The 14,886-nt window shown below is 34.0% G+C and overlaps 1 protein-coding gene across 1 annotated transcript; it reads left to right on the top strand.

The window, feature by feature from the left end:
* The first annotated feature begins 5,805 nt into the window (after nt 1-5,805).
* LOC138897076 (uncharacterized) lies at nt 5,806-9,139 on the top strand. The gene is made up of 5 exons (XM_070183031.1): nt 5,806-5,995; nt 6,457-6,561; nt 7,060-7,185; nt 7,462-7,866; nt 8,997-9,139. The coding sequence occupies exons 1-5, from the start codon at nt 5,806-5,808 to the stop codon at nt 9,137-9,139; spliced, it is 969 nt and encodes a 322-aa protein (XP_070039132.1).
* The last annotated feature ends 5,747 nt before the right edge of the window (nt 9,140-14,886 follow it).

Here is a 14,886-nt window from a genome sequence, read left to right as displayed (position 1 = left end):
GAAAAAATTATTAATTTGGCTGCTAGTTCAAGTTCTAGTTTTTCAAAATCTTTTGAAAAAGAATTTGAATATTCCCCGCCTTATTCTTTACTAGAGGTTAATAACCGTCTTTTAAATAAAAATACAACTCCAGCAAGAGATTCTTCTTTCAATGATTTAAAAATTGAAGTTGAAAACTTGAAACGAGAGATCAAATCTTTTAAATAAAATCAAATGATTTGTGATCATAGGATTACTCAGATTGAGAAAATTAATTCTCCAGCTGAGAAATCTAATGATAAAAACAAAGGTATTTCTGAAAATGATGTTGAAGAAAAACCTATTAGTTTTGATCCTAAACATGATATGTTTTTAGGAATGATGCAAATTATCACTGCTCATAAATGGTATATCAAATGTACTATTTTCATTGATAATAGTTTTTCTATTACAAACATTGTCATGATTGATAGTGGAGCAGATGTTAGCTGCATTCAAGAAGGTTTAATACCTACGAAATATTTTCAAAAACTACTCATATGGTTAGATCTGCATCCGGACATGATTTAGATATAAAGTATAAACTACCTAATACGGGTATTTATCAGAATAAAGTCTGTATTCCTCACTTCTTTTTCTTGGTTAAAAACTAACTATACTCTCCTATTATACTTGGAACACCGTTTATTAACGCCATTTATCCTTTTACTAGCGTAGACTCGAAAGGTTTTACTGCTACTTATAAGGATAAAGAGATAAGTTATACTTTTGTTACAGATCCAGTAACTAGAGATATTAATGCTTTAATTGATATGAAGCATAAACATATTGATTCTTTGCAGTTAGAATTTTTTAGTATGAATATATTTGATACTTTGAATTCTACTAAAGTACAGGAAAAGATCAAATTGATTTCCGAGAATATTGCTATTGATATTTGTGCAGAACATCCCAGTGCTTTTTGGAATAGAAAAAAGCATATTGTCACTCTGCCTTATGAAGATAATTTCTCTGAGGATGTTATTCCTACTAAATCTCGACCTTGTCAGATGAACGCGGAATTAGTGGAATTCTGCAAAAAAGAGATTGATAATTTGTTACAAAAGGGTTTGATAAAACCCTCAAAATCTCCTTGGTCTTGCACAGCTTTTTATGTTAATAACGCAGCTGAAAAGGAACGTGGTATTCCTAGATTGGTCATTAATTATAAACCCTTGAATAAATATTTGAAGTGGGTTAGGTATCCTATTCCTAATAAAAGAGATTTATTGTCAAGATTATATGATGCCAATATATTTTCAAAATTTGATTTAAAATCTGGATATTGGCAGATTCAAATATTTAAAAAACATACTTATAGAACTGCTTTTAATGTTCCATTTGGGCAATATGAATGGAATGTTATGCCTTTTGGTTTGAAGAATGCCCCTTCTGAATTCCAAAAAATTATGAATGATATTTTCAACCCCTATCTAGACTTTATCATTGTTTATATCGATGACATTTTAGTATTTTCCAAAACCCTTGAAATGCATATTAAGCATTTAGATATTTTTAAAAGAATTGTGATTCAAAATGGTTTGGTTATCTCAAAACAAAAAATGAGTTTATTCCAAACTAACATTCGATTTTTAGGACATTATATTTGTCAAGGAAAGATTACTCCTATTCAAAGATCGATCGATTTTGCCTCAAAATTTCCTGATATTATTAATGATAGAACTCAGTTACAAAGATTTTTGGGAAGTTTAAATTACATATCACCCTTTTATAAAGATTTGTCGTGTGATTTAGCCCCCTTATATGATGGGCTAAAGAAAGATTATAAAAATTCTTGGACTGATAGTCATACTACTTTAGTTAAAAATATTAAGCAACGTGTTAAATTTTTACCTTGCTTAACCCTTGCTAATCCTGCATGGCAAAAAATTATAGAGACTGATGCATCTAATATTGGTTACAGAGGAATTTTGAAATAGATAAATCCCAATAATAAGCATGAATATCTGATTAGATTCTACTCTGGTAAATGGTCTGAAGCCTAGAAAAAATACACTACTGTGGCACATGAAATGTTAACCATAATAAAATGTGTTTTAAAATTTCAAGACGATTTATACAATCAAAGGTTTTTGATAAAAACTGACGCACAATCTGTTAAATATATGTTTAACAAAGACTTTAAACATGATGCCTCGAAAATAATATTTGCAAGATGGCAGGCTCAATTAGCCCCTTTTGATTTTGAAATACAATATAAAAAGATAATTGATAATTCTCTGCCAGATTTCTTATCTCGTGAATATTTACAGGATGGAACCCCCTTGTGGTAGGGGAAGAGGTAGAGGTTGGGGAAGATCATCCCCACAGTCCAGAGGAAGATCATCACCTTCAGGATCGTCATACGGATCCACATCAAACTCCCCAGTTATACAAATGGGAGAAAGAGTTTAACCAATGAGAGGATATCTCTCAGAGAAGAATCATCGATCGGACCATCCGTCCATCTGGAAGATATTCCAGAAGATAGTCCGTTATACGCACATTTGTAGGCATATTTGACTTCTCAAAAATAGAAAGATACTTCTGCTAAGCAAAGTGATACTTTTGCTTCCATTACAAAAGATGACAATGATGATATCAAGTCATATGAGAAAGTGTCTAAAAAAGAAATGATATTTCTTTTAGAAAATTCTGATATTCAGAGAAAAGAAGAGCCGTGGAAGATATTCCAAAGGTATTTGATAAATGGATTATATTATCCGGGTGAGTCATACAAAATCCGCTCTTATTATGAAACAATACTCAACAGTACTGGCAGTGCAGAGTTTCAGCACTTTTCTAGTTATAGCACAGATGAGAACGTTTATAACTTCTCGAAGATTATAATTAAACAGATTATATCTGTTGAAGACTGGGGTATATCCACAATGAAAGAAAGGCAGATAAGCCTTAACAAATCTCGAATGAATTTTACCTATTGGGATTATATCCAGGTATTTGATAAAGTGTTATACTATAATAATGATCGACACAAACATACTTGGTTTATTAAAGTATGTGCAATTATATTTGCAGAGACTATTCCTAATTGGTTTCGAGATGGTTGGTACAGTCTAATATAGCACTACTCTTATTGGCTTTGCCTTAGTGGCTTCGTCTAGCCAGTCGTGAACCTTAGCCTGATTAAAGGAGTTGAAAAGGACATCTTCTTTCACGGTTAGAACTGCTAGACACATGTGCTCAATAAAAGTATGTATTATATTAGGATAGGCCCCTTGCTTGAGTAAAAGGTTTTAACCTTCCATACAGTCATTAAACTATATATAAAATTCAAGTATATTTCAACTCTTATATCCTTACTGATTGTGCGGATTACCGCCAGTCTTTAAATATAAGGATACTGAATTAGCTAGATTGAGAATTCTCAAATGTGTTAAAATAGAAATATTTAACTGGTGGAAACCTCGGTGGACATATAAAAGTCAGCAGAGGTGCGAAACAATTCCAGTTCCCGGTCAAACAGTGATTTCTGTTTTAGCTTAGTTGAGAAGGCCGTGCGGATTACCGCCCGCCACTTGAACCTGTTAAAATGGTATCAGAGCCTAGGTACTTTCATGGTATATATAAGATAGATATGAAATATTCGACATAGATATGTTTCTAAAATATGGATTTAGGAGAAACTAGTATGAAAAATACTAGGTTGGAAGAGGTAGATATACCTCAAAACCTTGATTTGTTAAATAAGTGAATGATTCCTAAAGTCCCTATTAGAACAATCTATGATTATGGATGGTTTGATAAACTTTCTTCTAAACAACTTGTTAAAAAAACTGAGCAATCTTTAGCTTTAAATTCGTCTGAACAGACTAATCATTTGTTAAACAAGCATGATGTAGATATTTATAGAAACCAATATAATTATCTGCATATTGGTATGGTTCAAATTGCTTTTAAGCCATTAACCCTTAAAGGGTTATTAGAGACGTTTTTGGCTGCTTTTAGAGATGCCAGAAATCTGAATTTTAGACAGTCTCTGATGGGTTCTATTGAATCTACTGTCGCCTACGACCCAGTATATTTTAATACTCAACCCAATCTGCAATTATCTTTATCTGATGTTAATATACTTGATGCATTAACATTAAATGTGAAAACGCATGGTTATAATTATGTGCCTGGTTCTAAACTAATATGTTTATCATATAGGATTTACTTTAAATTGCTATCAACGTTAAACCCTAGATGTAAATTATATGATACATCTGATCAGACTATATTAGTGGAAATGAATTTTGCAAAGTCTAAGGTTACCACGAGGAGACCTATTAAGTGGGAAGAAATTAATTTTCCAACTACATGGACTTTGGATTCGGTTATATCCCCCAATCAGATAACTAATGCTGTCAGTAATACTGAGTATTCTCATATTACTCAAAATCCGGATGGAAGGATTTGCATTTAGTTTGATGATAATAGTTCCACTTATAGTAGACAGTCATTTTCTAATAATAGGCTGTTACCTTCTATTAGTTCTAATTATAATAGATATTCCTTTACCAATCGTAGACTGTTGCCTGATATTCAACACATTTCTCCTGTTGAACCAGTCTATGGACCAGCTAGAAATCATGCTGCATCTCTACACACAATTTCTACTAAGGTAGGTGATAAACCTGTTGAAAGGGTTAAGATTAACCCCAAGACAAATATTGTTCAGGATAATGATAATATTTCTGATAAGGATATTCCTTCTGCGTCCGAAATGGATTTTGACCCAAATAAAGCTTAAATGATTCCACACCAAATTGATTTTAGTCCAGGGTCACAAGCTAGAGGTTATATTCAAAAAGAATTTTTCAGTGATAAATGGAACCAGTTTAAAACTTGGTTTTTTGATACTTATAGTAAAGAAGATTTACACAATATTTCTCAAGAATTCTATGAAACTTGTGCTTTACATAATCAAATTATGTATTTTGTTCCCTGGTTTATAACCACCTATTTACCACTTTTTATAAAGTTTTGGAAAGATCTTATAAAGACGGGAGTGTCAATATTACTAAAGCCATCTACACTCCTCAAGCATCTTTTGTTTTACCTAATAATACAGGTATTACTTTCACTGCATTTTAAAAATTTATTGATGAAGATGTTGCTGCAGTCAGCATCGCAGAAATTAATAAATTAATTTCACAAAATAATTATTTGAATTTATATGTTAAAGTTTTGGGTGAAAACATCAGTTTTCTTAATAAAAAACTTGATGATTTGACAATCTTAATTAAGGATATGAATACTAGTAAGATTTTGACTGATATTGCCTCTACAAGCAAAAATCAGAACCTCAAACTGTTCTTACTCATGTTCAAAGACCCCTTGAGATTCAGGATTTTAAATTTAGATCTTTTTATGATTTATAAGAACTTCTTGATAAAAAGTTATTGGTTTAAATATCAAACCCATTGATTTATCAAATAATTTTGCTAATAAATTAGATACTACTTTTGACTATAAAAATGATTTTTGTCATAGTTTAATAAACTCAGAGGTTATCCCAAAAAGAATAGTAAGTTTGCTGGTAGCAGATATGCTGATAAACCCAGAATGCAAACTTATTATTACAATCGTCCTACTCCTGAAGATGTTTTAATAGAGGAACGTGATCGGAATCAGACTAATACGTCTTATAGTGGTTCCAAAATTTACGAATGGAATTTTGATGGATTAACTGATAGGCAATTGACTATTCTTGTGCATAGAATGCTTATGTATACGACTATCTGTAAAAGTGTGAAAAATACATATAGAACTATTTGCAAAATGATTGTTGCAGGTTTTACTGGCCAACTTCGTGGCTGGTGGGACAATTATTTGACTCTAGAAGAAAGGGCAATGGTTATTAATGCTACAGCCTCTGACGAAGGAGTTGATAACTTAGGCATGGCCCTAGTGGCAAATAGAGAAGATGCCGTTTACACCCTTATTCTTACTATATTAGAACACTTCAACGGTAGATTTACCAACCAATATGAAACAATTCGTACTCTCCTTAATGGTCTTTTATGTAGGACCTTAGATGAATTCAGATGGTATAAGGACACTTAAGATGGATAAGCTTAAGGAAAAATCCCAGTTAGGAGATTTTTGTACCCAGTTCGGTCTACCCGAGATTTCTACTCATAAGAAGAAAAAATATAAGTATCATAGATACCCTAACCAAGACAGTCCTTATAGAAAAAAGAGATCTAGATATAGATCCAAAGAAGAACGAGAAGCCAGGAAATCCCATCGCAACGTCTACTAGATTTACCAAAAATAGGTCTAAGCGAGATCTTGCTGACAATAAGTGTTACAAGTGTGGTAAATTTGGCCATATAGCCCCGAATTGTAAGCTTCAAAAGCTGAAAACCTTAGAACTAGACAATGAGTTACGTGATAAGGTTTATGGTTTGTTATACACTTCTGGATCAGAATCTGATTATTATTATTCTGAGTCAGAATCCAAAGCTGAAATAGATCTACTTGATTTATCTGACAGTGATAAAAATATTGATAATACTTGTACAACTTACAAAGGTAATACATGTACTTGTGATGATGATGAATTTTATAAATTACAATCACAGTTTCAAGATTTGAACATGAAAACTATTACATCTGATAATGTAATAGAACTTTTAAAAGAAGTTACTGAGGAAAAACTTCGTGAAAAAATAATTAATTTGGCTGTTAGTTCAAGTTCGAAATCAAGTTCTAGTTTTTCAAAACCTTTTGAAAAAGAATTTGAATATTCCCCGCCTTATTCTTTACTAGAGGTTAATAACTGTCTTTTAAATAAAAATGCAACTCCAGCAAGAGATTCTTCTTTCAATGATTTAAAAATTGAAGTTGAAAACTTGAAACGAGAGATCAAATCTCTTAAATAAAATCAAATGATTTATGATCATAGGATTACTCAGATTGAGAAAATTAATTCTCCAACTGAGAAATCTAATGATAAAAACAAAGGTATTTCTGAAAATGGTGTTGAAGAAAAACCTATTAGTTTTGATCCTAAACATGATATGTTTTTAGGAATGATGCAAATTATTACTGCTCATAAATGGTATATCAAATGTACTATTCTCATTGATAATAGTTTTGCTATTACAAATATTGTCATGATTGATAGTGGAGCAGATGTTAGCTGCATTCAAGAAGGTTTAATACCTACAAAATATTTTCAAAAAACTACTCATATGGGTAGATCTGTATCCGGATATGCTTTAGATATAAAGTATAAACTACCTAATACGGGTATTTGTCAGAATAAAGTCTGTATTTCTCACTTCTTTTTCTTGGTTAAAAACTAACTATACCCTCCTATTATACTTGGAACACCATTTATTAACGCCATTTATCCTTTTACTAGCGTAGACTCGAAAGGTTTTACTGCTACTTATAAGGATAAAGAGATAAGTTATACTTTTGTTACAGATCCAGTAACTAGAGATATTAATGCTTTAATTGATATGAAGCAGAAACATATTGATTCTTTGCAGTTAGAATTGTTTAGTATGAATATATTTGATACTTTGAATTCTACTAAAGTACAGGAAAAGATCAAATTGATTTCCGAGAATATTGCTATTGATATTTGTGCAGAACATCCCAGTGCTTTTTGGAATAGAAAAAAGTATATTGTCACTCTGCCTTATGAAGATAATTTCTCTGAGGATGATATTCCTACTAAATCTCGACCTTGTCAGATGAACGCGGAATTAGTGGAATTCTGCAAAAAAGAGATTGATAATTTATTACAAAAGGGTTTGATAAAACCCTCAAAATCTCCTTGGTCTTGCACAGCTTTTTATGTTAATAACGCAGCTGAAAAGGAACGTGGTATTCCTGGATTGGTCATTAATTATAAATCCTTGAATAAATATTTGAAGTGGGTTAGGTATCCTATTCCCAATAAAAGAAATTTATTGTCAAGATTATATGATGCCAATATATTTTCAAAATTTGATTTAAAATCTGAATATTGGAAGATTCAAATATTTAAAGAACATACTTATAGAACTGCTTTTAATGTTCCATTTGGGCAATATGAATGGAATGTTATGCCTTTTGGTTTGAAGAATGCCCCTTCTGAATTCCAAAAAATTATGAATGACATTTTCAACCCCTATCTAGACTTTATCATTGTTTATATCGATGACATTTTGGTATTTTTCAAAACACTTGAAATGCATATTAAGTATTTAGATATTTTTAAAAGAATTGTGATACAAAATGGTTTGGTTATCTCAAAACAAAAAATGAGTTTATTCTAAACTAACATTCGATTTTTAGGACATTATATTTGTTAAGGAAAGATTACTCCTATTCAAAGATCGATCGATTTTGCCTCAAAATTTTCGGATATTATTACTGATAGAACTCAGTTACAAAGATTTTTGGGAAGTTTAAATTACATATCACCCTTTTATAAAGATTTATCGCGTGATTTAGCCCCCTTATATGATAGGCTAAAGAAGGATTATAAAAATTCTTGGACTGATAGTCATACTACTTTAGTTAAAAATATTAAGCGACATGTTAAATCGTTACCTTGCTTAACCCTTGCTAATCCTGCATGGCAAACAATTATAGAGACTGATGCGTCTAATATTGGTTACGGAGGGATTTTGAAACAGATAAATCCCAATAATAAGCATGAATATCTGATTAGATTCTACTCTGGTAAATGGTCTGAAGCCCAGAAAAAATACGCTACTGTGGCACATGAAATGTTAACCATAGTAAAATGTGTTTTACAATTTCAAGACGATTTATACAATCAAAGGTTTTTGATAAAAACTGACGCACAATCTGTTAAATATATGTTTAACAAAGACTTTAAACATGATGCCTCGAAAATGATATTTGCAAGATGGCAGGCTCAATTAGCCCCTTTTGATTTTGAAATACAATATAAAAAGGGAATTGATAATTCTCTGCCAGATTTCTTATCTCGTGAATATTTACAGGATGGAACCCCCCTGGGGTAGGGGAAGAGGTAGAGGTTGGGGAAGATCATCTCCACAGTCCAGAGGAAGATCATCACCTTCAGGATCGTCATACGGATCCACATCAAACTCCCCAGTTATACAAATGGGAAGAAAACGTTTAACCAATGAGAGGATATCTCTCAGAGAAGAATCATCGATCGGACCATCCGTCCATCTGGAAGATATTCCAGAGGATAGTCCGTTATACGCACATTTACAGGCATATTTGACTGCTAAAAAATAGAAAGATACTTCTGCTAAGCAAAGTGATACTTTTGCTTCCATTACAAAAGATGACAATGATGATATCAAGTCATATGAGAAAGTGTCTAAAAAAGAAATGATATTTCTTTTAGAAAATTCTGATATTCAGAGAAAAGAAGAGCCGTGGAAGATATTCCAAAGGTACTGATTTCTTTCTTAGATAGTTTTTCTTCTAGTCTCTCCTCTTTGGCCGTGATGATGTCCGGCTAAGAGACTTCATATCTATGTTGAATATCTAACTTCTCTCCTATATAAACCATGAAAGTGACGGCATCTATTAAAGTATAATTGAGTTTTATATATAGTATTTTGACTTGATTTCGAGATGGTTGGTACAGTCTAATATAGCACTACTCTTATTGGCTTTGCCTTAGTGGCTTCGTCTAGCCAGCCGTGAACCTTAGCCCGATTAAAGGAGTTGAAAAGGGCATCTTCTTTCACGGTTAGAACTGCTAGACACATGGACTCAATAAAAGTATGTATTATATTAGGACAGGCCCTTTGCTTGAGTAAAAGGTTTTAACCTTCCATACAGTCATTAAACTATATATAAAATTCAAGTATATTTTAATTCTTATATCCTTACTGATTGTGCGGATTACCGCCAGTCTTTAAATATAAAGGTACTGAATTAGCTAGATTGAGAATTCTCAAATGTGTTAAAATAGAAATCTTTAACTGGTGGAAACCTCGGTGGACATATAAAAGTCAGCAGAGGTGCGAAATAATTCCAGTTCCCGGTCAAACGGTGATTTCTGTTTTGGCTTAGTTGAGAAGGCCGTGTGGATTACCGCCCACCACTTGATCCTGTTAAAATGGTATCAAAGCCTTCAACTACTTGATCATGTTATACATCTTATATCGAATATAGCTTATATACATTTTATATATATATATATATATATATATATATATATATATATATATATATATATATATATATATATACACACACACACACACATCTTATATCGATATACTATATATATATCTTATATACTATATATATTCGATATTAAATATTGAATATTAAAATTTAGGTCACAATTCTATAATAAAATTTACAAAGCATTGTCTTAGATATTTTAACATCCTTTTGTCTCTAATATCTATTTAATTTATTTTTTTTTTTAAAAATATGTTGGGCCCACTTAGCCCGCGGGCCGAGACTATTTAGCTCGGGACCAACGGTCCCGGTTCCGAGCCGGTCTGTAGAAAAAGCCTGTTTAGGCCCGGGACCATTTGGACCAGCCCACTTGGCCCGTTTAGGCCCGGGACCGGCCCACTTGGCAGCCCTACCCTTATTCCACCAAAACAATCCACCCTTATTACACCTGTTGCGACGTGCAACCCGATCCCACCGTACAATATAGATTCACTCTTATTCCACCACATCAATCCACTCTTATTACACTTGTTGCGGTGTGCAACCCGATCCCACCATATCAATTCCAAGTGCTCAAGGTGCACAGTAAAATTTACAATTCAAATCACGGAAAAGCCTTTACAAACCATAAATACCAAACTGAACCAAATAGGAAACATGGTACAACATGAGGATCTACATAAGTAATACTACACAGTGAGACCAGTCCAGAAATTTACAACTAGGAAGTGCGAATAAACCAACTTGAGCAAATAGCAGGAGATTATAAAACTAGAAAAAGATCTAAAATCATAAACAGGAGAATACATTTATTAACAGGTAGCAATTAAGCATGAAAACACATTTAGAGCATATAACAATTAAGGCAGGGAAGGAAATAATTAAAGAAAAGCGGGAAAAATAGGGAAACAGATAATTCATTGGCGTATAAGTACTCGTCACCTCGCATATATACCGCTCACATAAAATTCACATAACACATAATTCGAGGGTTCTTAATTCCTTCAAGTCAAGGTTAGACACCAAACTTACCTCGCTCCAAAGGCCACTCAATGCTCAATCACAGATTTTTCTCTAGAATCCGCCTCCAACCCACTCGTATCTAACCATAATTGACTCAATAATATCAAATATTGCTAAAGGAATCAATTAAAATGCATAAATTTGGATTTCCCAAAATTTCTCCCAAAAAGTCAAAAATCGACCCCGGGTCCTCTTGGTCAAAACTCGAGATTCAGACCAAAATCCATTTACCCATTCGCCCATGAGCCCGATTATGTAACTAGTTTCGGAATCTAACCCCAAATTGAGGTATAAATCCCCAATTTGCAAAAAAAACCCCAATTCTTCCTAAATCCCTAGTTTTCTACCATGAAAGAACAAAGATTAGGGATAAGAATTAATGGGTGACGTTAGAAATGGAAAACAAAATGAGTTAAAGAGTACAAACCTATGAATTGAGGTTGAGTTTTCTCTTCATAATCGCTCCTAGGCCGAGTTCTAATGGAAGGGTTATGAAATTTTGAGAAACATCTCGCTATTGTTCTGTTTTAAGTCACATGCATCAGGCCTTCTTTGCGTTTGCGAAGGGCCTACTGCATTCGCGATGAGCAGCAACTCGAGTTGCTTTCGCGTTCGCGAGTTTTCCTTCGCGTTCGCAAAGGGTGCTCCCCCGGCCTTTGCGTTCACGATCCAATGCTCGCGTTCTCGTAGAAGAATAACTGACCTCTCCCCCAGGTCCTTAGGGTAAGGCCCCCATTTTTTCACGTTCACGACCCACCTACCGCGTTCGTGATTAAGAAAATCACCCTGTCCCAGTTTACTCTCGCGAACGTGAAGAAGAAGACACCAGATAACAGCTGAAGCACAAAAAAAAAAAAATTTCTAAGTCTCAAAACACCCGTAGCCTATCTGAAACTCACTCGAGCCCTCGGTGCTCCAAACCAATTATGCACACAAGTCCAAAAACCTCATACGAACTCGCTCGCATGAACAAAATACCAAAATAACGCCTAGAACTACGAATCTGACCCCAAATCAAATGAAATTTTCAAGAAAACTTTAAAACTTCTATTTTCACAACTGAACGTCCGAATCACGCCAAACCAACTCCGTTTCTCACCAAATTTTACAGACAAGTCATAAATAAAAAAATTGGACCTATACCGGGCTCCGAAACCAAAACACGGACCCGGTATTAACAAGACCAAACATCAGTCGATTCTTAAAAATCATAAAACTTTCAAACTCAATTTTCAACAAAAATCAATGACTCGAGCTAGGGACCTCCGAATTCGATTCGGGGCATATGTCCAGGTCCCAAATTATGATACGGAGCCACCGGGACCATCAAAACACGAATTCGGGTAAGTTTGCTCAAAACGTTGAACGAAGTCAACTCAAATAAGTTTTTAAGGTAAAATTCTTATTTTTATCAGTTTTTAACATATAAGCCTTCCGGAAGAACACCCGAACTGTGCACGAAAATCAAGGCTAAAATGAGGTATTTGAGGCCTCAAAACACAAAATTAGGTTCTGAAGCATTAGATGACTTATCAGGTCATCACAAGCTGGTGATGAAGCAAATGGAGCAGATGACAGGCCTATTACCACATGGCCTTGTGACTGCTGACTCAATGGACCAATGCAACTATATGCAGGATCATGTGGAGGAAGTGGGGTATAGCCATGTGGTGGAGAATGGTAATAATATTGCTGGAAGGGTGAATGGTTGGTAGTATGATGAGTAGATGGTTGTGGTGGAAATGATGTATACCTAGAAGATTGTTGCCGACCATCAGCAACGAAGGGATGCAAGTGTGGAGTGGAAGGAAGTGAGGGTGTAGCACCATCATCATGATCAATAGGCCTCTTATCCTTCCTAGACCTACCTCGACCCCTACCGGTTATCAGCATAAATTAAAGAAAATATTAGAATTGAGAATATAAATCTATATAAGTTAAGAGCGCTTGAAAACACTAACATGCTAGTCATCTTCGAAGTATCTTTCCTCGTCCGAAAATTCTTCCTCTTCTCTTATTTCATTTTCATTAGGTGATTCCTCCTCCTCATATTCTATGATTGTTATTTCCTCCATATCAACTTCTTATAATATGCGTTGAGGATGCTCCAAGTCATTTTCTAACTGATCATCCACCATTTGGTTAACACTTGAGGTATCGTTTCGATAAGCAACATCTAGAACATTCTCAACTTCCACCCTACCAACAGGCATAGTTTTGATTACAACCAACCAATCAACCTTATCCCTCCGAAATGGATATGGAGTATAATACACTTGCCTAATTTTTTCTGCAATTATAAAAGGATCATAGCGATCATACTCCCTCTTTTTATTAACCTCAATTATGTTGTACTGCGAGTGCACATTTGTACCTCTTCTAGGTGTTGAGTCAAACTACTTGCATCGGAAAAGTATGATCTTCTTATTTGGCCAACATGAATATGATAATTCTCGAATCTCTTTGACCACACCAAAATAATCATTTTCCCCATCCTGGTTGCCTTCACCATCTTTGATACAAAACCCACTATTATTGCTTTTTTTATACTTTGATCATTCCTCGGTGTGAAATTTGTAACCATTCACAAAATACTTAGACATAGTTGTAACCGTAGGTGTAGGCCCCCAAAATATATCTTTCAAAAATTGATTAAATTCGTTATTTGGATTATTGACCTACATGTAGTGTTAAATAAATCACAAGTGAGCAAGTGTATTCACAAGTGACCAAATATGTATATTCACATGTGAGAAAGTATGTAAGATGCACTTACACACTCTTTAAACCATGCCTTAAATGTAGAATATACAGCATCACGGCCAAATTGACTCACGAAGTCACTGAGTGACACATTAAAAATTTTGTTAGTTGCATCAACCTAATTAAATAGTAGTCCATGTAAATTAATCTTACGTCAACACTTACTTAAGAAAGGGTTGAACTTCCGGACAATTTAGCAACACATGATTTGAAGCTGATTTGTACTCCATACTACTTAGGCCCCTTTTTGTTCGATCTTTAGAACCTCGGCCTGGTTGATTGAATATGAACATTGATGGATATAATGGATCAATCTCAATCACGACATTGTGCCGATTAGGCCTATTTCTAGCACATGGCAAATGACTGTCGAAGTAGTAAGAACAAAAATGGACAGTTTTCTTTGCAAGATAGACTTCGCATATGGATCCTTCAATCCTATTCCTCTATTTAACAAATCGTTTACACTTGCCAACAGTGCTGCACATTGTCATATTAGACGATAACGTTAAAGAAAATTACAAGAATAAATCAAGGTTTGATCATTACCTCCCGAATGGATACATCCACCTGCATTGAACCGGCCCTCCAAGTCGCGCCTCATGTACAAGGTGAATTGGAAGGTGTTCCATCACATCAAAGAAATCACATGAAAAAATATTTTCCTTTCCGGCTTATTACTTATTACAGGAATGTTCCGATTCATTTGAAATAGGTTTTCTTCCCTTAATGTGGTAGAACATAAGTCTTTGAAGAACAAACTTATCTCTGTGATGGGTTTCCAGATATTTTCAGGCAAACCACAAAATGCAATAGGGATTAAGGTTTCCATGAAGATATGGCAGTCATGACTTTTCATATGAGTTAGCTTCCTTTCAACCATATCAACACGTTATCCCAGGTTCAAAGCATATCCCTCGGGCATCTTTAGGT

The sequence above is a fragment of the Nicotiana tomentosiformis genome, chromosome 8 (assembly GCF_000390325.3).
Source record: "Nicotiana tomentosiformis chromosome 8, ASM39032v3, whole genome shotgun sequence".
Classification (NCBI taxonomy): Eukaryota; Viridiplantae; Streptophyta; class Magnoliopsida; order Solanales; family Solanaceae; genus Nicotiana; species Nicotiana tomentosiformis.
This window is presented reverse-complemented; position numbering and strand designations above follow the sequence as displayed.

What these genes read in the sequence shown, in the direction of transcription:
- LOC138897076 (XM_070183031.1), top strand. Translation starts at nt 5,806, where the DNA reads ATGATTGTTGCAGGTTTTACTGGCCAACTTCGTGGCTGGTGGGACAAT. An exon ending in TACTTGTACAACTTACAAAG is followed by an intron (nt 6,562 to 7,059) that starts GTAATACATGTA and finishes ATATGTTTTTAG; the next exon opens with GAATGATGCAAATTATTACT. An exon ending in TGTTAGCTGCATTCAAGAAG is followed by an intron (nt 7,186 to 7,461) that starts GTTTAATACCTA and finishes CTTTTGTTACAG; the next exon opens with ATCCAGTAACTAGAGATATT.